Below are 23,750 nucleotides of genomic sequence, written 5' to 3' on the forward strand. Positions count from 1 at the left end.
AAAGCTGTGTGCACTGCGGGCCCAACATTTTATAGGTCACCACTTGATATTTTTGCCTTTTACATATCCTACAAATGAAAAAAGTCTTTTACATGTAGATAAAAAAAACTTTATACATATCCTTAAAAAAAAAAGGTTTTTTGTTAAACATATTTTTAAATGAAAGAGGCTTTTGAAATTTTGGAGCCGAATCTTTGGCTTCACTTGTTTCCCCTATGGGTCAGGCCTAACTGTGTGATGATGATATAAATAGAGAACCCAACTGGAAATAACTGCTCATATTTACTTCTGTTTGCCTGGACAGAGGAACTTCTTATCTATCTTTTTAGATAGCAGGAATACAAATAATTGGTGAAATAAATAAAACAAATAAAGTAATAAATAATATAATTCAGAGAGTTAAAAAGACATATATGGTTGTAAGAGAGTTGAATAATATTGTGGTTGTAATGTAAGATAGAAAAATATCTTATGGAGTATATATATATATATATATATATATATATATATATATATATATAATAAATAAAATAAACAAAGTAATAAACAAAAAAAAAATTGGTTACTGAATAAATATTGTATGTGGTTTTTAGAGAGTTGAATAATATTGTGGTTGTAATGTAAGTTAGAAAAAAATCTCAAATAGTATGTTTGACGAATAACCATTTGGGGGTGAAGGAGAAGTAAATGCAGACTAGTAAAATCCCTTTCAGAGAGGTGGTTGCGATTGTAACATTGTGACATTGTGTTGTGTGCATGCATTGCCAACTATCTTGATCGCCTCAAAGTTTATTAACAATAAAAATACTACTAATATCTTTCAGATCACTTTTTATTAGAGTAAAATCAAAATAGAGATTGTAAATTACTTTTGTTTATTTTATTATCATGTTTGTAATCGGATTTTTGTTAGAGAATTTTTGTTTCTTTGCCTATTTCAAACATGCTTCCTAAGTTTGTTTCTACTGGATTCATTGTGTGCTTATTACACATTGAGGTTTACTATGTTAAACTTAAATTTATAATCTTTTGTCTAAAGTCTCAACATCAGAAGTCTAGAACCAAATTAGTTGACAAACATTGCTACATCACCAATAATGTTGCTAGTTATTTCCTTCAATCACTTGTTTTATTTGGTTATTTCTGTCTCATTGGTTTGCTTGCGAGTCATTGTGACATCTACAATTCTCTGTTCTTAATAAATTTGTCAGACTTGAGATCGAATTGATTCTCCATCAGTAGCTACATGATTCAGTGTGTAATATTGTCATTGAGCTTCGTAATGCCAAATCTTATTCATAATTTTGTAGAGTTGTAGTTGCAGGCACAACACATGCAAGAACCAAATTGATTGGATAGACAACATAACATAAGCAAACAAGAACCCTAAAAGCTTTTGTTGCTGTTCTGAAGTTTGGTGAAGAAGTCATTGATGTGAGCAGTGACCTCTTGTGGTTTCTCTTGGTTGACGAAGTGACCAGCATCTTCAATTACCACTATCTCCTGAAGATTTGGAACATCTGCAGCAAATCCACCACCGTGAATGTACTCTTTAATCCCTGGTGTGGTGTAAACCATGTCGAAGTCACCGGTCATGTACTTCACCGGAACTTGAATCTTAGCTCCGGTCCATGGAGCAGTGAGCTCCCAATTCCTGATATTAACACCAATAACAAATTAACTCAAACCTTTATAGTACGCATTCATATATTCGAATTTGGAGGCGTAGAAATCAAGATCCTCCTTAGAAAACCATTTAGGCAATTCAATGTTTTCGTAATTAGGTTTAGGGTTTTCTCCAAAGGGATCATTCTTAGGTAAAATAGACGGACCGAGTGTCCTCCCTGTGAAGATGTTCCTCAGAAATATTCTTGGATCTGCCCTCGCAATCTCTTCTTCAATCTTCCCCGGTTCCTGCAAATTAAAGTGTTAAAACAAATTAATGAAACTAAAACTGGCCACACTCAAACAATGTCATTTGAATGATTTCGATTTTTTGGTCGATGTGATATACTTGATCAGTGCAGTCGGTTGGTTAAAGAATAAAATAAAAAAGATCAGAATGCAAAACCTGAAATCTACAAATGTAGTAGTTATCTCCAAACACAGCCTTAAACCCTTGAATAGGCTTGACATTAGGGTTTCTTGGTTTATACGGCACACTCAGACAGACGAACCCCTTAAGCTTCTCCGGTCGAAATAAACAGAGGAACCATCCGATAATGGCTCCCCAATCATGGCCGACCAGAAACACCTTCTCTTGATCTCCAGCAACACTGTCCAGAAGAGCCACGAGGTCACCAACGACGTTAAGACAAGTGTACTCGGAGAAAGATTCCGGCGAATCAGAGTCTCCGTAGCCTCGGAGGTCTGGAGCTACAGCGCGGTAACCCAGAGATGATAACCCAGTAATCTGGTGACGCCACGTGTACCATAGATCAGGGAATCCATGGAGGAGAAGCACCACGGGACCATCATTGGGACCTTTCTCGGCAATGTGCATCGTTATGCCATTGACACTCACCATTCTATGATCGATTCCTTCCATTTCGCCTTCTCTTTGTTCGAATGTGTTTTTACTGTATCAGCTGTGTGTGATGGAGTTAATATTGGGTTGTGACGATATAAATAGAGAATCCAAAGGGAAATAACTTTTAGTATTTACTTCTGTTTGCTTTTACAGAGGAACTTCTTACCTATCTTTCTAGATAGCATGAATACTAGTTTTAATTGTTATCACAAGTTGATGGAAAATAAATAAATAAAATTTAAAACACTGCTAACTTCTATCAAACACATATTTTAAAGACAAATAAACACAACAGCTAGCATTTGCCATTTATTTGTATTTCTCTGAAAAAACTACACAAAAACATGGATGCAGACTAGTAACGTTGAGCTTCTCAAAAGAAGTGTTTTTCCTAATTGGTGAAGGAGAAGTAAATGCAGACTAGTACTAAAATCATAGAGTTGGTTGCGATTGTTTGCATGCATATATGCCTTGGGGGTGGAGATGAACTGAATGCACAAGTAAATGAAATAGTTAGTTGTAACTACTTCTGTTCCTCGAAAACAAAATCATCTTTTTCACTGTTGTGGCTCTTTTTGTTTTGCTTTTTCTCCGAGTAAGCATGGATTTGTTTTCTATTCATGTGTTGTTGTCCCCATCATAGATATTATATATATATATATATATCATATGGTGAAATTATTAATTTATTGAAGACATCTTTATTAGTATGAAAATACAAGTGAATGCGATATTAATTAAAATTTTCGTAAGATTATATTACTCAGTTTTAGGATATGTAAATTGAAAACTTTTTAAATTAAAAAACTTCTGGAAAAAGTATTCATGAAACAGAGAATTACCTAGTAACGGTGAAATAGTTATTTTTGTTCTAGAACAGAGTACTAATTTCGTATAGTGTGGATGAAACATAAAATTCTTTGGAACAGTTCGCGCGTACTAATTTCTACATAACAATGAGTTTACAAGATGCACTAGTTTAATTATAATATAGATTTATAAACAACATTTTAATATACTGGGATATTAAACATGAGTTTACAAAGCTAAACATTAATCTCAACAATTTGGAAGACTTGTAACGTAACCCTGAAGGTTGTGCAAACTTTTTTATCTTTCAGGTTTTCTTGAAATAGATTAAGGCAAAACACATTATATGACATCTTAATCACTTTTTTAGGTAGACTGTGATACCATCGAAATAGAGCTTTCCGTTGAAGACATCATAACTGAACTTTCGGGGGAAGCTGCTGGAGAAGCTGTTGGAGAAATGTAGCCAGCGCCAGAGCGCTCCGTTGAAGCCACCATAATTGAACTTTCAGGGGAAGTTGCTGGAGAAATTGAGCCAGCGCCAGAGCTCTCCGTTGAATCCACCTTAACTGAACTTTCAGGGGAAGCTGATGGAGAAGCTGTTGGAGAAATCGAGCCAGCCCCACTTGTATCTCCGAAGGAAGAGAAACCTGGAGCATCTGAGCCGCTAGGGGTTGTGGTTGCGGCTGCCGGGTTTGCAGCCAAAAGGCCTGGAGTGTACGGAACACCTTTGCCCGGAGCCCAAATATCACCTTGGATGTACTGAGCCGGTGTGAACATGAGGACTTCTTCGTCGCTCAATGTCTTGATTCCAGCCCAAGTAACCCGATTTGCAAGACCGGCTCCTGGTCCTGTGTTTTGGACCTCGGAGTAAAACAATGTCTTGAGGCCGAAGTCACCGAGCCATGGTTGCCATCCTTGTGGCTGGATGAAATCTGGAATGAAAGTGTTCATGATGATGGTCCTAGAATACTCCTTCCATGGCCTTCCGAGATAGGCTTTGCTGGTTTCCTTGACAGCCAAGTAATCTGGTTCACCAGCAATGGTGCACCCTTGGAACACAAATCCGGTGGATTCCCTTGGGTCTATACGACCGTGTGCTGTGATCGGGCATGCTTGGTTTGGGAGTGGCTTCCTCACCAACAAAGTACAGTTTTGGAATACAGCAGCTGAATCTCCAAAGAGGAAATCAATGGTCCCTGAGATGGTACAATCACGGAAGAACTGACGGTGGGAGTGAGTGTAGAGCGTGTCTTGGTAGCCATCGAATCTACAATTGAAAAATATCGCCTCATCTGATTGAACCCTAAGCGCAACAGCTTGATGTTTTATTGCCCCAGCGGTGTTTTCAAACCCAATGTTCTTGGCAATGAAGTAGTCTCCAACAATAGCTGCAATAAACATTATATTAATTTGACATTTATGACTTCTAAAACTATATAAGCTAACGAGTGAAAAAATCATTCATACCGACAGTGGCGGTACGGTAGGTGGTGATTCCATCCTTGTAACTCTTGTTACCGGAAATGATGGTTTTGTCGGCACCATCACCGATGAACACGAGATGCGTCATGCTCTTGTTGACTTGAACATACTCCTTGTAGATTCCAGCCTTAATGTGAACCACAAAAGTCGTGTTCTTCTTCTTTGGGACAAACTTCAATGCGTCGTTGATCGTTGTGTATTGGCCACTCCCGTCCTGAGCCACCACGATATCAGGCTTGGCATCGGAATAGGCGGCAGCATCTTGCAAAAGCTTACGACCCCGCTGGTCTACCCACGAAGGGATTCCTTGGGCCAAAAGCCGGCGGCTGTTAAGGCTTGGAATCTGCATTTGGCCCACGAAGTTGGACAATTCGCTGATGATCGCTAGCCCGTTATGTGTCAACTCGATTGCGGTCTTCAACGCTTTCTTCATCGTCTCTCCTGCGTTGCCCTTAGTGTCTTGAAACCCTTCAAGACAAGTCTCCTCGTGGCTGATGGCCGCGCTGAGCCAAATCCTCATATTGATCAAAGCTTCGTCGAGCTTGTGGAACTCAAATTTCCCTAGCTCCTCAAAAGAGTTACTAAGCTCGCCCAACGCGTAATCCATCAGCTCCTTGCACTGATCAAGGGCCATCCTTGTCCTCGGATCCTTCTGAAGCTCCATCATCGTCTGAGACTTCTTAGCTGCGTCGGTGATCTGCTTCATCGTAGCTTTAAACGCAGTCTTAACCAACTCAATAGGGTCGCTGGTGTTGTTCCCGTTCTTGATCAGAGTGTCTTCACAAGTCTTCCTGTAATCAGTCGGTGCACAAACATCCTTGACGGCCTTGACGGAAGACGTTATCTCTCCGTTACCATCAGAGTCATTGTCGCCCTTGTTGAGGCTGACGCCAACGGTAACGGCGACCACCATCGAGATCAGAAGAACAGAGGAGATGGTGATGACAATAAACCTTTTCTTCCTCTTGGAATCATCGTCGTATCCGTACGACATATTTATCTTATTGTGTTTTTACGTTACTATTTCTATTATTTTTGTTGTTGTCTTCACTATTGATCAAAATGTTTTCGAACTTGAACAGCTCTGAATATATTATTTGTACAAAAATATTAGAGCTGTTCTTTGTTCTTTTGAGAAAACAAGAGATTGTGAGTTTTATGGACTCCTCCGTCGAAGGTTACGTAAGCCTCCTTGGGAGTGTGCATCTTTTCATAATTATCGTGATGGATTATTTATAACGGTAATGACAAATTAAGAATTTTGTTATTTTGGTTGCTCTGTTTTCTAAGGCTTGGCGGGAAATCCGGTTAGTGAGAATCTGTTGAAAAGACAAAAATAGGTTTGTGGTTTTATTGTCTTCTCTGTTTCCTTGTAAGTTTCTAATTAGAGAAATCTTATTTTAGGGATTCTATAACTCATCGTTTGTTTGTTCTTTTCTCCACCAGATTGATCAGTGTTTTAATCGTGTTTTTTTTTCTACTACTAATTTAACATACCATTCTGTACATTTCCCAAATTTTCTAGAAGAAATTAAATCAATGTGCAAAATTTTGTTTTTTTTTTCTAATCGGTAACTTATGATTGAAACAAACTATGGTCTTAGAAGAAAAGAAAATGCAAAACATAAAATAATAATTTTGATTCTTGACGAAGACGAATCTTGACAAATAGTAGTATGACTTAACAAAGTCAATCTGAAAGGATTGTACATTTATTTTATGCAATAAGTACCATTAAATTTTAGATTAACTTTTCTAAGTTTGATCATGAACACATTCAAATAGATAAATCACAGCGGTAGACATAAACATACACAAAGTTTAATTTAAGTTTATGGAGATTACATGAAGCCACCGGCATATGGAACTCCCATGTTGGGCAGCCAGCTGTCGCCGACTATAAAGTTCGAAACGGTGAACCAAACAGCTTCACTTTCATTGATCACATGATAACCGGGCCAGTTAACCCGGTTGGCTGTTTCTGAACCTGGTCCGGTATTTTTGAACTCCGCATAATACAATGTACTCAAAGCGAAATCACCCATCCATTCATTCCATCCTTTACCATCGATAAACCCATCCATGAAATTTTGCAAATAAACCGTCCTTGAGTACTCCTTCCACGGCCGGCCTAAGTACGTCTTAACCGAGAACTTACTTGTAACCAATTCAGCACTAGGTGTAATTCTACAATTTTGTATCGAAATCCCGGTGTTCTGGTTTGGATCGCTCCTGCCTTGAGCCGTTATGGCATTGAACTGTCCTTGAACTGGTAACCTTGGAATGATGTTGCAGTTCTGGAGAACCGTAGCTGCGTTTCCAAATATGAAATCTACCGTTCCATATATATCACATTCTCTGTAAAACTGTCTAAGTGAATGGACGTAAAGCGTGTCTTGATAACCCTCGAAGCTACATTTGTAAAATGCTGACATGTCTGCACTGTTGCGGACAGCAACAGCTTGGTGTTTGTTAGGCCCGGCCGTGTTTCTCATGGTTATGTTTGCCGCGATGAAGCCTTCTCCGATTACAGCTAAAATACAATGTAATCAGAATTAGTCCAATAAAAGATCAGAACATCTCTTAATTGTGATGGATTTGTCCTGTTTGCATTTGCTAGTCTAACTCATTCAATATTTTTAGACATAATATTTTAATTTTACCATCGAACATATTCTTACATGCAAATATGTAATTTTTTAATTTTGTTTTTCGTCAAAAATGTAACTTCTTTTTAAGAAGGTGAAATAAAAGTAATCAATCAAGTCAAAAGGCTTACCTAGTGTAGCAGAAGCAAAAGTGGTGGAACCGTCAACGACGTTTCTATTTCCGGTGATGATTGTTTTGTCAATGCCGTCACCAACGATCATCACGTATGATTTGTTGCTAGGGATTGTGACGTACTCTTCGTAAACCCCGGCGATGACGTAAATAACGAGGTATCCGTCGCCGGATTCTGCTTTTGTTGGGGCAGCAGCAACGGCGTCATTTATGGTTTTAAAGGTATCACCGTTGACGCCGTTTGGGTTAACGACAACCGTACTAGCCACCTTCAGGCCACCATTGCCTCCGGGAGAAGACTGTAAAGTTTTAGACGTTAAAAATGTAAGTTTGTGATTATAATTATAAAGATGTACAATATAGGTATAAGATATAGTTGACGAAAAAAGGCCTAAGATATAGTTTTTTTTTAAATGATTTTTTCTTCGAATGTTAAAAAAGTGTATGAAAAGTTTTATATGGTGCACACAAAAAAAAAAATCTTCTGAAGTGAACTTACTGCAGTCGCAAATGGTAATGGTAAGTCCTTAATGCACAAGGCACCATCACACCCGAGATCGAGTCCCGCTGGTTATGAATGTAGGGATTTGGCTAATGCGTCGATCAGTTGTGAGAAAAAAAGAAAAAAAATCTTTATATATATGTTTAGATTTTATTTTTGTTATAAACATGTACATATATGATTTCGGTGTGGCCCTTTTCAATCAACATAAATACCAGAATATATTTTGGCAATATATATATAATAAAAGTTTGTTGTAAATTAGAAGTTTTTATATACTAAATGGTCTTTTATATGTTTTTGGGGTCTAAGAAGATAACGATCATCAGTTCAGATAGTAATTAAGTGAAAAGAAACCTGAAGAAGCTTTCGTCCAACAAACATCACTCTCTCGTAGATCATTCTCTCACGTTCCGTCGCTTTCACATCCGAAATTTCCGGTTGCGACGACATTTTCCCCTCCGTCAGAATCCTAGGCGGTGGCTTTGCCGTCGGAGCATCAGATGATATCGGCCAAGCCTCCTTGGACAATGCAAGAGAGACGCTAATCAGCTGTATACCCTCAGAAACCCTCCGACGGATGTCCTCGTGGCCGTTAACTACACTCTTTGATGATTCTCTGGCGACCTCATGAACCGATTCTAGGCATGTGTCGTAGTTTGTAAGAGCAGCGCTAAGCAGCGTGAGCAAATCGTTGATCTCGGAGTTTCGGAGAACGACCTTTTTGATGGCATGCACACGTGTGAGCTGGTCAACGGTCAGGCCAGCGAGTAGTTGGCAATCTTGAAGGGGTCCTGAGGTAGGATGATGTTGGTCGAAGGAGGCAAGAAGGTCTTTTAGAAGTTTCTAGAGACTTTAGAATGACAATGCTGGCAAACTCGGTAACTGGATGGGGTGATCCGACGGGTAAAACGGATTTACAGACGGATGGGTGAGGTGTGGAGTCACAAACAGCGTCCGAGTGAATTAGAGTCTGACAATGAGAAAGTGTAGAGAAAATAAATAAAGAGATGGCTGTGAAGAGGATACAATTTTGAGCCATGGCTTTGTAACGATCTCTAATTAGTAATCAGGGTTGATGTTTCCAAGTTTACTTGCAGATTTTGTATGTGTATTTATACAAGTTTCATTTAATATTATTTTCTGGTAATATAACAGTTTCTGATTTATTTATGAGGAAAAGAGAGTAGAATGTACGTCTAAAACTTAAAATTCTACAAAATGTTCAATTTTTAAATAGAACCTAATCCTAGAATGCTCCACAAGGCCACAAGTGATGTATTTTAAAACGTGCCAACAACAAATTACAATTCATGATATCCAAAGATATGGACAACATAGATTATACATAATCTGAATTTTCTAATTCCTTTTTCCAACTGTGAGACGTAAGAAACGACAATTATATTTGTGGACGTGGATCTTTTTTAAAGTTAGTGGTAGACCATGTATCACAATTCTTCACCCGTCCGATTCAAACCAGCGCAAAATGTTCAAACAAGATTTAGAAATATTTTTCGACCACTGCGAAATTAATTATTAAATACAACAAAATTAATTGCTTTACATAAATATATATTCGGACACAGCCTACAAGTTTAAAATTTTACACACACATACACTTTATATTATTATGAATGTTTTTTTTTATTATTTTAATTTTCTGTGCAAACCAGAGGTGATAGAAAGATTAATCAATCAATTTGACCAAGACCAATATGAGAGAAAAGAACGAAAAGGTGATAGAAAGATTAATCAATCAATTAAGTAATTAATTAGATATTGAATTAGTAAAAAATTGTAGCACAAGAAAGGAATGAATTATAAGAAGAAGAAAATAAAATATAATAAAGCTTGAAAGCCTGCGGATTGCAGAAAGCATATATGCTTTTCTAATTTTCAGACACGCTAAATAAACAAAATTTGACAAAAACCAAAAAGGGGGGAACGTACAAAAAGCTTAATCAATCAATTAATTAATCAGTACTTTAATTAACTAAAATAAAAATACTAACCAACGGTTGCAGTTCGGAATGTGGTAAGACCTTGCATGAAATTCCGGTTACCGGTTATAATTGTCTGTCCGATACCGTCACCAACAAGCATAATGTTAGTCTTCTTCTTCTTCAAATCAATATTTTCTTTATACACACCTTTCTTCACATATATAACATATCGCTTTGTGCTATGGTTGGGAGCCTCGTTGATGGCCTCATTAATCGTCCGATACTTCCCTTTTCCATCTAGAGACACAACCGTGTTTGAGTGCATCGCACTAGGTTCATGACGCTTCATGAGGCTCTCTTCGGTCTCCGTTAGCCACTCAGGGCGTGAGGGGAAGCTCTCGTTCCTAGATGCCTTGAAAGGCAAGGCATTGAGCTGCGTGTACATGTCTAAGACGTTGCTCACGAGCTGAGTGACTTGTCTTAAGCTACCTTTGATCAACTCCTCATATTTCCTCTCTGTTCCTTCAAACCCTTCTAGACACGTGTCTTGGTTACTCATCGCAGCGCTTAGCCATGTCTTAAGGTTGCCTTCTGCTGCAGCAGCGTCGTGAGAGTCTCCGTCTATTCCTCCTCCTCCGTGGAGTTTGTTCATCTCCAGCATGGACCATGCAAGCTCCGTCACCGAAAAGCCTACAAGCTCTTTGCAATCCTCTATGGCGATTTGTTCACGGGAATGGACAAATAACGTCGTAACCGTTGGGATCCCTTCCATTGCTAACTTGGCTTTGTCGTGTGCTTCCTTAACCGCAGCGCTTAAAACCGAATGCGGGCTTAACCCGTGGCCCGATTCCTTGATGTGCGTCCGGATGTTTGAGACGCATGACTCATGAGCATCGATAAACTGGCACGCTTTTGCGACAAGAGACTGAAAGTTTTCTTCTTTGTATGGCTTGAAAAGAGTGGTTTCGGACGAGGAAGTGTGAACAAACAAAAGCATAACTAAGAGAAGAGCCATGATGCCCATTTTGTGAGAACAAGTTACACGTTTTGGGTTAACCGAGGAAAGAGTGAAGCTATATATAGAAAAAAAAACCTAGGGAGGATTAGGTATTGATTGTTGGTGAAGAAATGTTCATTGCCTCTTTGGGAACTGTAGGAACAAATTCAAACTTTATTTTTTTACCTTCTTTTCTTACTCTTTTCTGAAGCCAAAGTTATTCTTTCTTCATTTGTTCAAAAACTCTCTTTTATTATCGCCCTTTAGATTCTGCTTCGTTGGACTACGCTGCGTCAATCGTCAGACTATGACCGGTACGGTTATTATCTGATTTCACCCGGTTCAAATTAAAAAACCGAGGAAATCTCAGTTAAACCGATAGAATGTAAACGAAAACAACTACTGGTACATCTTGTGAAGAACGAAAGCTCTTTATTACCGATTGGTTCATCAAAGCGAATAAACCGGGATTTTCCGGTTTTGTTCCGGTTTGTACTGCTCCATCCATCTCTAATCTCTTCCCTCCCGTAGTCCCGTTTGTCATCTTATCTTCTGGAGAAAAGTGAGCAAATCCCTAGAGAAACTGTAATCGTCGCCGTGATTCAGAGAAATTTCGGAAAATGGCACTAACCCAGATCGTAAATCCAATCATATATCCAACTCGCACAATTCCACGGCGTTTCACGGCGACCTCGCCTTTCAAAACCCTAAACCCCCAATTTTCCCGCCACCCAACTCACGCACTGTCTCGCAGGCTCTTCCTTCCTTCTGTTTCCTCGATATGGGATGCCATAACCGGAGGCGGTGACTCCAACCCTCGTGAGGCCGTCGCAGCGACTCGACTCGGAATGCAGCTCTTCAGACAGGTAGAATTTGATTTTTTTTTTGTTTTTAATTCTGATTCCTTAAATCTAAACTTCATATTCGAGATGCTTTTGTGACAGGGTGATGTTGCTGGATCGGTGACTGAGTTCGATAGAGCTGTTATATTGGACCCAAGGCAAAAGGCATGTACATTTTTATCTCCTTTTATCTTTATAGCTCATGACTATATCTCTGAAAAGCTTTGAAATTTTGAATCAAGTCTTTGTTTTGATGACAGATCTTTGGCAACGCGGGCTTTCTCTTTACTATCTAGATAGGTACTACTAGCTTCCTACTCACTGTCATATTTGGTTAGGATACTTGATTATTAGAATATGGTGTAAATTACTACCAAAAAATGCTTCTTTTGTATTGTGAAGTAATGAGATATCCAACAGGTTTGAAGAAGGTGAAGAACAGTTCAGGATAGATGTTGCTCAGAACCCAAATGACACAGAGGAGTCCATTTGGTGCTTTCTCTGTGAGGCTCGGCTCCACGGTGTTGATGTTGCACGGAAACAGTTTCTCGAGGTTTGTTTTTCCTTATCCTAAAGCTTATCATTCCATGATCAGTAGTAACAAAAGTAGTATATGAAATCTTTGTAGGTTGGTAGAGATTCTCGGCCTGTGATGCGGGAAGCTTATAATCTATTCAAGAATGGTGGTGATCCTGAAAAGGTTTTATTTAAGTCAGGTTTCTTGATAATTGATGTCATGATTTTCTTCCCACCAAACTCACTTAGTATCTGATTTTTCAAAATAACAGTTAGTTAAAGACTTCTCTAGTGGTCAAGCAAGCGAATACTTCTACGCTTCGCTGTACGCAGGGCTCTACTATGAAGCTGAGGTATGTTCTCCATCTTGAATTTCTCCTACACGATCTGCATTGACATCTATTGTTCTTCAAGAACAAACAATTCTCAAAAAAATAATCTTGTTTTTAAGTTTCTTGTTTTAATTATTGTTGCAGGGTAAATCGGAAAACGCCAAGTTTCACATCACTGCTGCTTGTGGATCTCCATATGGGCAGAGGTCTGAATCTCTATAGCATACTAGAAACAATTAGAAATGAAGAGATACGATGGTTTTGTGTGTTTTTGATGCTTTTTGAATCCCCTATTTTTTTTTCAGGTCTGATGATTATATGGCTTCACTTGCTAAAGTTCACTGCCTCTGTAGAAACTGGAGCTCCGGTTTTGTTTGAACCCGTTTATATTTTCTGGGAGCCGTACATGCTTTGCTTTTTTTAAGGCCCAATTTGTGAATATCAGCCCAAATAAAATTTGGAAACCGGTTTGCAATTTTTAACCTTTATGTATTAAAAGACTTGACAAAAAAAGCAAGTAAATTATTAATGAGAACGTTGTGCCGTTTTGGAATATCTCTCACTAGCATTGGAACTTTTCTTACCAATTATCATTGACGATGAAATTCACTTTCCTGAAATGAAAGTGATGGTTCAATTATGAAAGGTTCTGTGGTTTATATGTTTACTTACTACCCCGGGTTATCGTGTGATTACCTATGACATTTTTTGTTATTCGTTGTATACAGAGATTAATTTGATAATCATGTTGTTACGTATACGATATGATAATTAATTTATCTATACTTTATATAAACATTAAATAGTATCTTTAAAAAGTTGAGAGAATAATTCTAAATCATATGATTGTACTTGAGATGAGAGACACTAATCATATTTGTCTTATCACACAACACGTTAGATGAATTGAATAAGTATGTGTTTGGGAATATTCTGAAAAAAACACCAAAAGAAATTAGGATATTCTTGTCGTTTTGATGCTTGCATGGCATATACTCCGAACACCATCAACTTCTGTTTCGTCAAAAGACCAAATTGTCCCTCGATACAAAGAAAAAGTTATTTTTAGCAACCCAAAGTCTAAGGGTAAGATCGTCATATTCGCTACTTTTGTCCGATTCAGTGATCACTATATAAAAACAGAGCTCTTGTCCAACTCGGAGACGGTTGCATATACACGGTAGGGTAGACGGGAGTTAGCATATACCCTTGATCAATAACGTACACGTGTCAACAATTATACGTGTCATCATCTGACGGCGCAACCAGGTCATTCGTTAAAACCTAACGTGACGGAACCACTCCCCTTGCCGTTGAATATACTATTGTCGGACAGATTTAAACCTTGATTCTAAAATCTACAAAATCTAATATATATACATACAAAACATCGATCTGTTGATCAGTGGCTAGTTCTTCGGACATGCAATCGTGAACGGCGCGAGTTTGGACGACGGTGAGAGGAGTTTTATCGATGTCGACGGAAGAATTGCTACTTCATAACGGTGTTAAATCGGACGGCGTCATCAGAAGGAGCAGAGCTTCCGGAGCTGATGCGGAGGCGGCGGCGGCGTATTCAATCGGCGGTGGATGTAAGATATTCGATGAGCTTCCAAAGGCTACGATCGTCTCGGTTTCACGACCCGACACCACCGATTTTGGTCCCTTGCTTCTTTCTTACACCTTGGAGCTTCAGTATAAACAGGTGTGTGTGTTTTAATTTACAATGGCTCTCTTATAATTTAAAAGAGATTAGTTTACTCTGTTGAATTGTCATTAGGGTTTGATTTAATGCTGAAACTGACCATAGTCTCTCTATCTCTAGTAATTCTCCTTTTCTTCCTTCAAATTCTGATATTTATGACAAAGAGATCACATTCACATAAAGAAGATTTAACTTCTTGCGCAATATTTTTTTAATAATTCATATATTCAGTTCCATAAGTTTCTGTCATCTTCTGTAATAATTAAGAACAAACAAATACCTTATAAATTGTTTTCCTCTGTTTTTGGTGTATGTGTAGTTCAAGTGGACATTACAAAAGAAAGCTTCTCAAGTTCTATACCTACACTTCGCTTTGAAGAAACGTTTGATTATTGAAGAACTCCACGAGAAGCAAGAACAGGTCAGAGTTTTCCGGGGTTTTTAAATCTGCTACCGGAAAAAAAAAAAAAAATAACTATTATTGAACTCGAAAAGTGCGGTATTATTTGACAGGTTAGAGAGTGGCTACATAGCTTGGGGATCTTTGATATGCAAGGATCAGTTGTGCAAGATGATGAAGAACCTGACGACGGTGCTCTTCCTCTTAACTACACTGAAGATAGTGTCAAGAACAGGTGCTTATATAAGTCAGGAAACTTTTTGGCTTTGTGGATTCGAGTAAAAGTTTTGGTTTCTGAAACATTAGATTTCTATGGTGTGCAGGAATGTTCCTTCGCGTGCAGCGTTTCCAATCATTAGACCAACCATAGGCCGGTCAGAGACAGTTGTTGACCGTGGGAGAACTGCAATGCAAGGCTATTTGAGTCTCTTTCTAGGGAACTTGGACATTGTAAACTCCAAAGAGGTTTGAGAACTTTTTCTGGTAGATGACTATGAATTTTCTAGTTGCGATTTGTATGTTTCTTGCGTCACACTTATAAAGTATCTGCAGGTCTGCAAATTTCTTGAAGTTTCTAGACTCTCGTTTGCTAGAGAGTACGGTTCTAAGATGAAAGAAGGGTATGTCACAGTGAAGCACCTTAGGAAAGTCCCCGGGTCTGATGGTGGCCGATGCTGTCTTCTTTCACATTGTCTCAGCTGCTTTGGAACTAACTGGACAAAGGTTTGTACAAACTAAATTCATGATTGTGTAAATCTCTTTAAATTTTCTAGCTGGGACGAATAATTTCTGATTAAATTTTCTGGACTTTTAAAGGTTTGGGCGGTTTTAAAACCGGGATTCTTGGCATTACTAGAGGATCCGTTCAGCGGAAAGCTTCTAGATATAATGGTGTTCGACTCATCGCTGTTCCAGGACTCGAAGGAGTTTTCTGAGCAGCAGCATTTGGCTGAACAGGTGAAGGAACATAATCCGCTGCGCTATGGCTTTAAGGTGACAAGTGGGGACCGAACCGTGAGACTAAGAACTACAAGCAGTGGGAAAGTTAAAGAGTGGGTTAAGGCCGTTAAAGAAGCTGCTTGTAACAGTCCACATCGGTTTGGCTCGTTTGCACCACCTAGAGGCTTGACATCTGATGGAAGCCAGGCTCAGTGGTTTGTAGACGGTCACACTGCGTTTGAAGCCATCGCGTTTGCAATCCAAAATGCAACATCAGAGGTTCCATTGCTTTGTCTCAACTCATAAATGAGAACGTATCATAATATCTTAGGATTCAAAATGGAGTTTTAATTCAAAATTTCATCTGCAGATATTTATAACTGGTTGGTGGTTATGCCCGGAGCTATATCTCAAACGTCCCTTTCAAGATCATCCGTCATTGCGGTTAGATGCATTGCTTGAGACAAAAGCCAAACAGGGCGTTAAGGTATGCTTTATATGACACATTTCTTCCAATGGATTTTGTGATGTTTTGTTATAAACGCTTAAACTTTAAAATTTGTTGCAGATTTATATTCTTATGTATAAGGAAGTTCAAATTGCCCTGAAGATCAACAGTATGTACAGTAAGAAACGGCTTCAAAACATTCACAAGAACGTCAAAGTTCTTCGTTATCCAGACCATCTCTCCTCTGGCATTTATCTCTGGTACAATATTAAGCAAACCCCATGGATGAAGCTAACTACTACTAAGCTATAACTGAAGTTCAATTCTTTGACATTTTCAGGTCGCACCATGATAAGATAGTGATTGTAGATTACCAAGTTTGCTTCATTGGAGGGTTAGATCTCTGTTTTGGCCGCTATGATACAGCTGAACATAAGATCGGAGATTGCCCTCCCCATATATGGCCAGGAAAGGATTATTACAATCCTAGGTAAGATCTTGAACTTGTCTGAATCTTTTGTTTACAAAAAGAATCATCTTTCTCACGAATGGCTATATCTATCATCAGAGAATCTGAACCAAATTCATGGGAAGAAACGATGAAAGACGAGCTTGACCGGAGAAAATATCCAAGAATGCCGTGGCATGAAGTCCATTGCGCTCTATGGGGACCGCCTTGTCGTGATGTGGCTCGACATTTCGTCCAGCGGTGGAACCACTCTAAGGTAATTACAATGTAGAGACATCAGTGGCATTTTAGCGATTGCATTGTTTTAAAGGTTCTGATATATTTTAGTCTTTGTTAAATTAGAGAAACAAGGCACCTAATGAACAGGCGATACCGTTGCTGATGCCTCACCACCATATGGTTCTCCCTCACTACTTTGGAACTAGAGAGATCGACATTGTTGCGGCTAAAACCAAGGAAGACCCTGAAAAACCCGTTGTTCTCGCTAGACAAGACTCTTTCTCTTCAGCTTCACCTCCTCAAGATATCCCTTTGCTTCTCCCGCAAGAAACCGATGCGGACTTTGCCAGACAAAGAGGAAGAGGAGATCTGAATTTAGATGATGGTTCAAGACAAGATCTCTATCAATGTAATGCTAATGATGAGTTTCCAGGGGAAACTTCAGAGGAAAGTGATCGGGACGAGACTGTGAACGAGTGGTGGTGGCAGATAGGGAAACAAAGTGATTGCCAGTGTCAGATAATCAGAAGTGTTAGCCAATGGTCTGCTGGAACAAGCCAGCCTGAAGATAGCATTCATCGAGCTTATTGTTCGCTTATCCAAAACGCTGAACATTTTATCTACATTGAGGTATATAACTTAATTATATAAGCATTTTCATATAAAATCTCATCATCTTACATTTGTTCTATATTCTAATCTCTTAATCTTGTTGTTTATTTATCAGAACCAATTCTTCATCTCCGGGTTAGAAAAAGATGACACGATTCTGAACCGCGTTCTTGAAGCTTTATACAGACGCATTCTGAAGGCTCATGAAGAGAACAAGTGCTTCCGCGTCGTGATCGTTGTACCACTCCTCCCTGGATTTCAGGTACTGTTTGTTTGTTTCCAATTGTAGTCTCAAATTGTTAACAGACAAAACCACACAATGCCACTCATTTTCTTTTTTTATGTTTGGTAAAAACAGGGAGGTATCGATGACTTTGGAGCAGCCACGGTTCGAGCACTGATGCATTGGCAGTACCGTACGATCTCTAGAGAACGAACTTCGATTCTTGACAACCTTAACGCTTTGCTAGGTACCAAGACGCAAGATTACATTTCCTTCTACGGTCTGAGATCGTATGGACGGTTGTTTGAGGACGGTCCAATTGCCACTAGCCAGATTTACGTGCATAGTAAGCTAATGATTGTTGATGACCGAATCGCGGTGATCGGATCTTCTAATATAAACGACCGGAGCTTACTAGGCTCACGTGACTCCGAGGTATTTCCCCAACTCCGTTCTATTCTTTAGGACATAAAAAATGGAAGTTATGCGTTCATTAATCAATCGTGTTTCAGATTGGAGTTGTGATCGAAGACAAAGAATTTGTGGAATCTTCGATGAACGGAGTGAAGTGGATGGCCGGGAAATTCTCTCACAGTCTTAGATGTTCCTTGTGGTCAGAGCATCTCGGCCTTCACGCCGGAGAGGTAATTTTACATATAGAAAATTTTATCATCATTTGAGTCTATAGCCCCTCAAAACTTTGACTCTAGTATTTTGATATTTTCACTTGTTTTTGCTCTCTTCAGCTGAAAGTTTTTTATAACTTCATAGCAGTTTTTGAAACGTTAAGCTTATACTTTGTTTTAGATGAAAATAATCGAAGATCCAATCAAAGATGCAACATACAAAGACTTGTGGATGGCAACGGCTAAGAAGAACACTGACATCTACGACCAAGTCTTCTCTTGCATTCCTAATGAGCATATACGTTCAAGGTTCGTACTTCTCCTTTAGTTTCCTAAATTAACACACTCCTTGTCTCAATATGAGATGATCTAATGATTCTTTTTGATCCAAAAACACAGAACTGCCTTGAGAGAGAACGTGTCTCTTATAAAAGATAATCTGGGTCATACGACGATCGACCTTGGGATTGCACCGGAAAAGCTTAAAGCATGCGGCACCGACTCGTGGGAGAGGCTGAAGGAGACAAGAGGTCACCTTGTGTGCTTCCCATTACAGTTCATGTGTGATCAAGAAGATCTCAGACCGGTTTTCAACGAAAGCGAGTTCTACACTGCTCCTCAAGTCTTCCACTGATCACTGATTATTAATCATACATCCACTTCTCTTAAATCGGATTGGCTTAATCAGAGACCTAAGCCGGTTATGGCAAACTATAGTAAATGGTTAAAGACGCTCACACATTAGATAGAGAGATTAGTTTTATATACCGTAGAGGGAGGAACTTCATTTGACAGCTTCCTAGGTTTGCAGAGGTATATATGTGTATAGTGTACACTTCTTTATGTGAATAATGTTTATGTGTCTCATGCTGTATAATAAACTCTTGAATTGTTTAAATACAATATTCACTTTTCTTTATCCCGGATAGGTCTGCATACTTCTGATTTCTAGTTCTACAGGGTTTGATCTCTAAGAGCTTGTTGAAGTTCCAAGTAACCGATTGTGTTGTTAAGATTGTAACAGAACTCTGGTTAGGCAAGAAATTTGATATTCAATGCGATTTTAAGCAAAGTCTATTTTACATCACAGCATTTATCTTCTTTTTTCTCGCCTCCTACTTTACAAGGTCGAGTCAGGGTGAACATGTTGCGATAGAGATGAGGAAGACTCTGACGATTGGAAGAAGAGGCAAACGGCAGAGATATCATCCATGGCAATTCCACGTCTTTTTCTATTCCAAGCCTTAACCGCTTGCTGTACCAGTCGTTTAGCCGCCTTTGGCCGGTCAGCAGTAGAGGAAACAATGTCTATGGCCTCTTGGTTTGATATCACATCCCATACCTTGAATATTTCAAGTTAAATGACTTTGCCAATAATAAACAAACAAAATAAAATTAAAAAGCTCATTTAAATGTTGTTACCCCATCAGTGGCCAAAATTACAAACTGGTCTCTAATGGAGATATGCCTTTGAGTGACTTCAGGCACTGAGACCAATCCGTGCTCTTTGATACAATAGTCTCCGAATGCTCTTGACATTGCGAGTCCTGGGTATTCCTCTTCTGGTTGCCACACACGGTGGACTCCTGGCTCGTCCTGGAGGCAGAACACTCGGCCGTTGCATCCGATTATACGCTCTTCCTCCTCTGTTTTCAAAAACAGAGGAAAAAAACAGAAATTGAAAAGAAAAAGATTTAGAATTGCTTCAGCTAAATGAAGTGAGATTTACGTGATCTATTTATGATTATGGAACTAACGGGGAAGATTTGGTTTGAAATCTACAGTGAGCTGAACCGCGACCAAGCTTCCTTCGTCTGACACCGTGGCCAAAACCGCACGTGAATCCCCAACGTTTGCTATATAGATAACTTCACCCTGCAGCAAGAAAACCATTTAAGCAAAGAACAGAGCAATGAACAGAGATAATGATCTTGAAAGTTTCTTCACCTGTCTCACAACGGTTAAAGCAGTTGTGCCGCTGTTGAAAGAATCGATCTTTCGGTGATGCTCAAGCTCCCGATCAACAGCTTCACAAGTTTTAAGGTATGAGTATTTCCATATGGCGAACCGCTGTAGCTTTTTATCCGATTCGTCTAGGTCTGTTTCGGGTTCAGCTAGTGTGGTCTGAGAAAGCGTCTCTTTCCAGTTGCAGAGCAAAGATATAGGCATTGAGTTTCTGACTTGTTTAGAAACAAAGTGACCCCATGGACCGTGTCCATCAAATATCCCACAGAAGATCATGTCTTCCTGACTTCCAAATCCCTGTTTACGAATCAAGAATATGATTCAAAGAAGCATTTATAACAAGCTAGCTTTCTAAATAATTCAGTTCTACAGATAGCTTGAAGTAGAAGTAAATGTACCTCCCAGACGATGGCACAGTCCTGATTAACGCCTTTCTCACCGCGTCTGGAGAAAACAGAAGCCAAGTTATTAGATCCATCTGCATTAATACAACCAGAGGATCTCAGAATCAGCTCCTTCTTCTTCGCCTCTTGCGCCATTTCATCTGCGGCTTCCTTGGCGTAGCTTTTGCCGTTCTTGTTCTTGGCTTTCTTGATCGAGAAGGATCTAGCTAAGGCGTTGAACATGGAGGAGAGATGTCCCATTCTTTTCCAGAAGGTGAAAGTATCATATGATGTTGAACCCTATGAATGATAATATACATAGAGTTTCAGAGAGTTGCATTAAAACAAAGAGCAAGAGGGAGTTAAAATATAATATCAAAGTAGGAAAATTTTCTTCAAAGATTCTTTTTCCCGGGGGAAAAAACAATATGAGTGATTTAAAACAGTTTTAAGGACAAAAAAAAGATTGTAAGAGAATATTTCATGTCTGACATGGATTTCCATTAACAAGAGCTCTAAACATTCCTCTAGAGTTATAAACAAAAATTATTACTTGTACGTAACAGAGAGAGAGAGAAAATAATAATGGATCTGATCTGAACTTGAAGCCAAATCGAGTTTTCTCTTTTAAGAAGAGATAACTTATTGATATAGAAATCATGTTACAAGATTCGGAGATTTTCTCTTTTTTACTTTTCCGGGAAAATAAGCAATAAAAACCTTCGTATACTATATAATAAACAATCTGAAAATTGGAAAATTAATATTTTTGATATTTTTTGGCCTAATTTTTCTGTTCTTTTGTAAAACAAAATTGCCAACGAATCCACAAGATTTGTCGTTTGTACAAAAATGAAATAAAAACCTTGAAATAAAAGAGTAAAATAAAAGCTCTTTATAAAGTAAAAATAAAATAATCTGTTCTTTGGATCCGTTACATCGTTTACTCGATGTATATTTCCAAATTCAGAATTAAAGATACTGAAAACTTTAATGAAAGATTGAAAAAGCCTGAAACAGTTTTCTCTCATATACAAGATTCGGAGATTAGAAAAATTAACATTTCGAATTGCACCAAAGGATTTCAAAAAGTAATTGAAGAACGTACACAGTTAGGAAGAAGTGACGGAATATACACACCAGAGAGAGATGGCGTAATGCTGCTAAAGGAATCAAAGGAAGAGGAGTGAAGACCGGGCTGGTGACCTAAGCTCGGAGAAATTGACGTAGCACCCTAAGCGGAGAGGAAGCTAATGGAGTAGAGAAAGAAAGAGAGACTCACAAAATCAGAAATCACAACCATTTAATGCTCCAAAGAATTCAAGACAAAAAAAATCAAATGGAGAGATTAATGGACCCCTTTCATTTTTTCTTACGGCAAGATAGAGGCAGAGCTGTCTTTGGTCGTTAGTGGGTTATCTATCCTAAATTCTTAATGCAATTATTGGTTAGCAAATAAATTATTTGTACAGTAATGTGAAAACAAAGAATTTGAGAATATTTTTACGGCTCGATCGTCTAGTACTAGTAAACAGTGATGGCAATATGACAAAATGTATGATGAGAAAACAATTAATTTTTTTATATATATGTAAATTTGGAAAGTTAGGTAATTTGTATAAATAGCCCACTTAAATAAAAATAAAAAGTCCAAAATGGCTACAGGTTGTTAAAAGCAAAAGTCAGTAACGAATATATAAGGACTGTTTTGTGCAAAGGGTGTATTAATATAACTATTTTGAGTTTTTTAGTTAAGACAAATGGAATTCTATCTTTGAGTTGTTGAATAAACAAAATTCATTGAGTTATTTTTTTGTTTTGTTTAAGAAATTTGTTAGTTAATTAGTAGTATAGTAGATAACAAATGTAGTAGATTTCCACGTTAGTGACCAGTAAATCACAATACCCAACATAGACTTTATTGTTTTCTTTTTAAAAACTTTGGTAAGTTTAATAATACAAAAAGATAATTTCCGTAATGGGTAAAAAAGCAGTACAGAAAGGAAATGGCTTTGGCCTTTGAGCATGCAAACTGGATAAAGTTCCGTAGATCGTAGCCATACACGTTTAACATAAGGATTCTAAATTAAGAAAAAAGAAACGTTACAAGCTCCACGTTTGCATATATACCTACCTCGAAAGTCGAAACTATGAAAACTTAAACCAAATTTTTAGATTTTAAATCAAAAACTGTCTCTACATCTCATGAATACCGAAACTAACAAATATTTAGGTAGATTTGGCATTACCATCTAACCCTACGAAAAATTAAAAAAAAGAACTCTAGACTCTCTAGTATAAAAAATTTCCATTTAAATATTAACTCGAATCGAAAACAGTAACGTCACAGTTTTGCAATAGTAAGACGCCGTGACGAACTGTACTAGACGAAGCATTTCCCCACAAGAGAATGCAGTTACTAGTTAGTGGGAGCCAATGCGATGACTGTGTATGACCCCCGCATGTGATGTTAGTCTTCTCATGGGAACCCACTGACTTTTTTTCTTTGGATCAAATCGGTTGATGCATGTGTCGGCAACGACGGTGCAAACCAAAATCTTTGCATTGACTCAATTATTTCGAAGTTTCAAACTACATTCATTCTCGCAAGAGGCCATATTCCCATATCTAACGTGATGTAGACCATATGGCACGTGGCGGACTAAAGGATCTAGAGGAGAACTTTCGGTTAGAGGGGCTAGGTCATTTCCCAAATATTAGGGGAAGAGGTTCACAGTCATATTTTTTTTGGTTAGAAAAAGTTGAGATTGGCAATAAACCACGTGAGAACGACATTGATTAGTTAGGTCCTTGTGGGGTCTGGTCATAGCGAGCACAATCTAAAAAAGGATCATATAATTCTTCTGACTGACGCGTGGGTGACCCAGCAATCACATGTGGGACGGTGCACAAGATAAAGACGCTTTTTGTGAGTTTGTGTGCCGTGGCCTCCCTCTCTCCACTCCCAAGTCTCAAACAACATGACTATTTCTTGCTAGCTCCATGCAATTTCTTGTTTT

General features: G+C 38.5%; 5 protein-coding genes and 1 pseudogene across 9 annotated transcripts; 2 read left to right on the plus strand and 4 right to left on the minus strand.

The window, feature by feature from the left end:
• Positions 1 to 1,270: 1,270 nt before the first annotated feature.
• LOC104714018 (epoxide hydrolase 3-like) lies at positions 1,271 to 2,680 on the minus strand (annotated as a pseudogene). Its single transcript, XR_015566044.1, has 2 exons — positions 2,072 to 2,680; positions 1,271 to 1,914 (listed from the first exon to the last, which is right to left on the minus strand). The product of XR_015566044.1 is annotated as an epoxide hydrolase 3-like (transcript).
• Positions 2,681 to 3,491: 811 nt separating this feature from the next.
• Positions 3,492 to 6,065, minus strand: LOC104714106 (putative pectinesterase/pectinesterase inhibitor 21). The gene is made up of 2 exons (XM_087464999.1): positions 4,811 to 6,065; positions 3,492 to 4,731 (listed from the first exon to the last, which is right to left on the minus strand). The coding sequence occupies exons 1-2, from the start codon at positions 5,817 to 5,819 to the stop codon at positions 3,707 to 3,709; spliced, it is 2,034 nt and encodes a 677-aa protein (XP_087321125.1). The 5' UTR covers positions 5,820 to 6,065; the 3' UTR covers positions 3,492 to 3,706.
• Positions 6,066 to 6,486: 421 nt separating this feature from the next.
• Positions 6,487 to 11,090, minus strand: LOC104714236 (putative pectinesterase/pectinesterase inhibitor 22). Of its 3 annotated transcripts, XM_019244580.2 has the most exons (3): positions 8,106 to 8,422; positions 7,605 to 7,905; positions 6,487 to 7,358 (listed from the first exon to the last, which is right to left on the minus strand). In XM_019244580.2, the coding sequence occupies exons 2-3, from the start codon at positions 7,693 to 7,695 to the stop codon at positions 6,667 to 6,669; spliced, it is 783 nt and encodes a 260-aa protein (XP_019100125.2). In that variant the 5' UTR covers positions 7,696 to 7,905; positions 8,106 to 8,422; the 3' UTR covers positions 6,487 to 6,666. The 3 variants fall into 3 exon arrangements, with proteins under 3 accessions (XP_019100125.2, XP_087321252.1, XP_010429865.2); XM_087465126.1 differs by lacking the exons at positions 7,605 to 7,905; positions 8,106 to 8,422 and adding an exon at positions 10,124 to 11,086; XM_010431563.3 differs by lacking the exons at positions 6,487 to 7,358; positions 7,605 to 7,905 and adding an exon at positions 10,124 to 11,090 and having other exon boundaries at positions 8,377 to 9,081.
• Positions 11,091 to 11,572: 482 nt separating this feature from the next.
• Positions 11,573 to 13,296, plus strand: LOC104714379 (uncharacterized). Its single transcript, XM_010431756.3, has 8 exons — positions 11,573 to 11,917; positions 11,996 to 12,062; positions 12,154 to 12,193; positions 12,314 to 12,446; positions 12,522 to 12,593; positions 12,682 to 12,762; positions 12,886 to 12,947; positions 13,047 to 13,296. The coding sequence occupies exons 1-8, from the start codon at positions 11,672 to 11,674 to the stop codon at positions 13,117 to 13,119; spliced, it is 774 nt and encodes a 257-aa protein (XP_010430058.2). The 5' UTR covers positions 11,573 to 11,671; the 3' UTR covers positions 13,120 to 13,296.
• A 604-nt stretch (positions 13,297 to 13,900) lies between these two features.
• LOC104714457 (phospholipase D zeta 2) lies at positions 13,901 to 19,301 on the plus strand. The gene is made up of 16 exons (XM_087465186.1): positions 13,901 to 14,446; positions 14,766 to 14,867; positions 14,960 to 15,081; positions 15,170 to 15,311; positions 15,399 to 15,569; positions 15,663 to 16,064; positions 16,156 to 16,272; positions 16,354 to 16,493; positions 16,574 to 16,723; positions 16,802 to 16,958; positions 17,045 to 17,551; positions 17,649 to 17,795; positions 17,892 to 18,191; positions 18,269 to 18,400; positions 18,564 to 18,691; positions 18,782 to 19,301. Exons 1-16 carry the CDS (start codon positions 14,216 to 14,218, stop codon positions 19,014 to 19,016), a joined length of 3,183 nt encoding a protein of 1,060 aa, XP_087321312.1. The 5' UTR covers positions 13,901 to 14,215; the 3' UTR covers positions 19,017 to 19,301.
• Positions 19,302 to 19,414: 113 nt separating this feature from the next.
• LOC104714598 (putative protein phosphatase 2C 34) lies at positions 19,415 to 22,337 on the minus strand. 2 transcript variants are annotated; one of them, XM_010432059.3, is made up of 6 exons: positions 21,871 to 22,337; positions 20,746 to 21,030; positions 20,330 to 20,644; positions 20,140 to 20,257; positions 19,805 to 20,028; positions 19,415 to 19,724 (listed from the first exon to the last, which is right to left on the minus strand). In XM_010432059.3, exons 2-6 carry the CDS (start codon positions 20,989 to 20,991, stop codon positions 19,503 to 19,505), a joined length of 1,125 nt encoding a protein of 374 aa, XP_010430361.1. In that variant the 5' UTR covers positions 20,992 to 21,030; positions 21,871 to 22,337; the 3' UTR covers positions 19,415 to 19,502. The 2 variants fall into 2 exon arrangements, with proteins under 2 accessions (XP_010430361.1, XP_010430434.1); XM_010432132.3 differs by having other exon boundaries at positions 21,839 to 22,292.
• Between the last annotated feature and the right edge of the window lie 1,413 nt (positions 22,338 to 23,750).

Source organism: Camelina sativa, chromosome 1, assembly GCF_030686135.1.
Source record: "Camelina sativa cultivar CO46 ecotype springtype chromosome 1, ASM3068613v1".
Classification (NCBI taxonomy): Eukaryota; Viridiplantae; Streptophyta; class Magnoliopsida; order Brassicales; family Brassicaceae; genus Camelina; species Camelina sativa.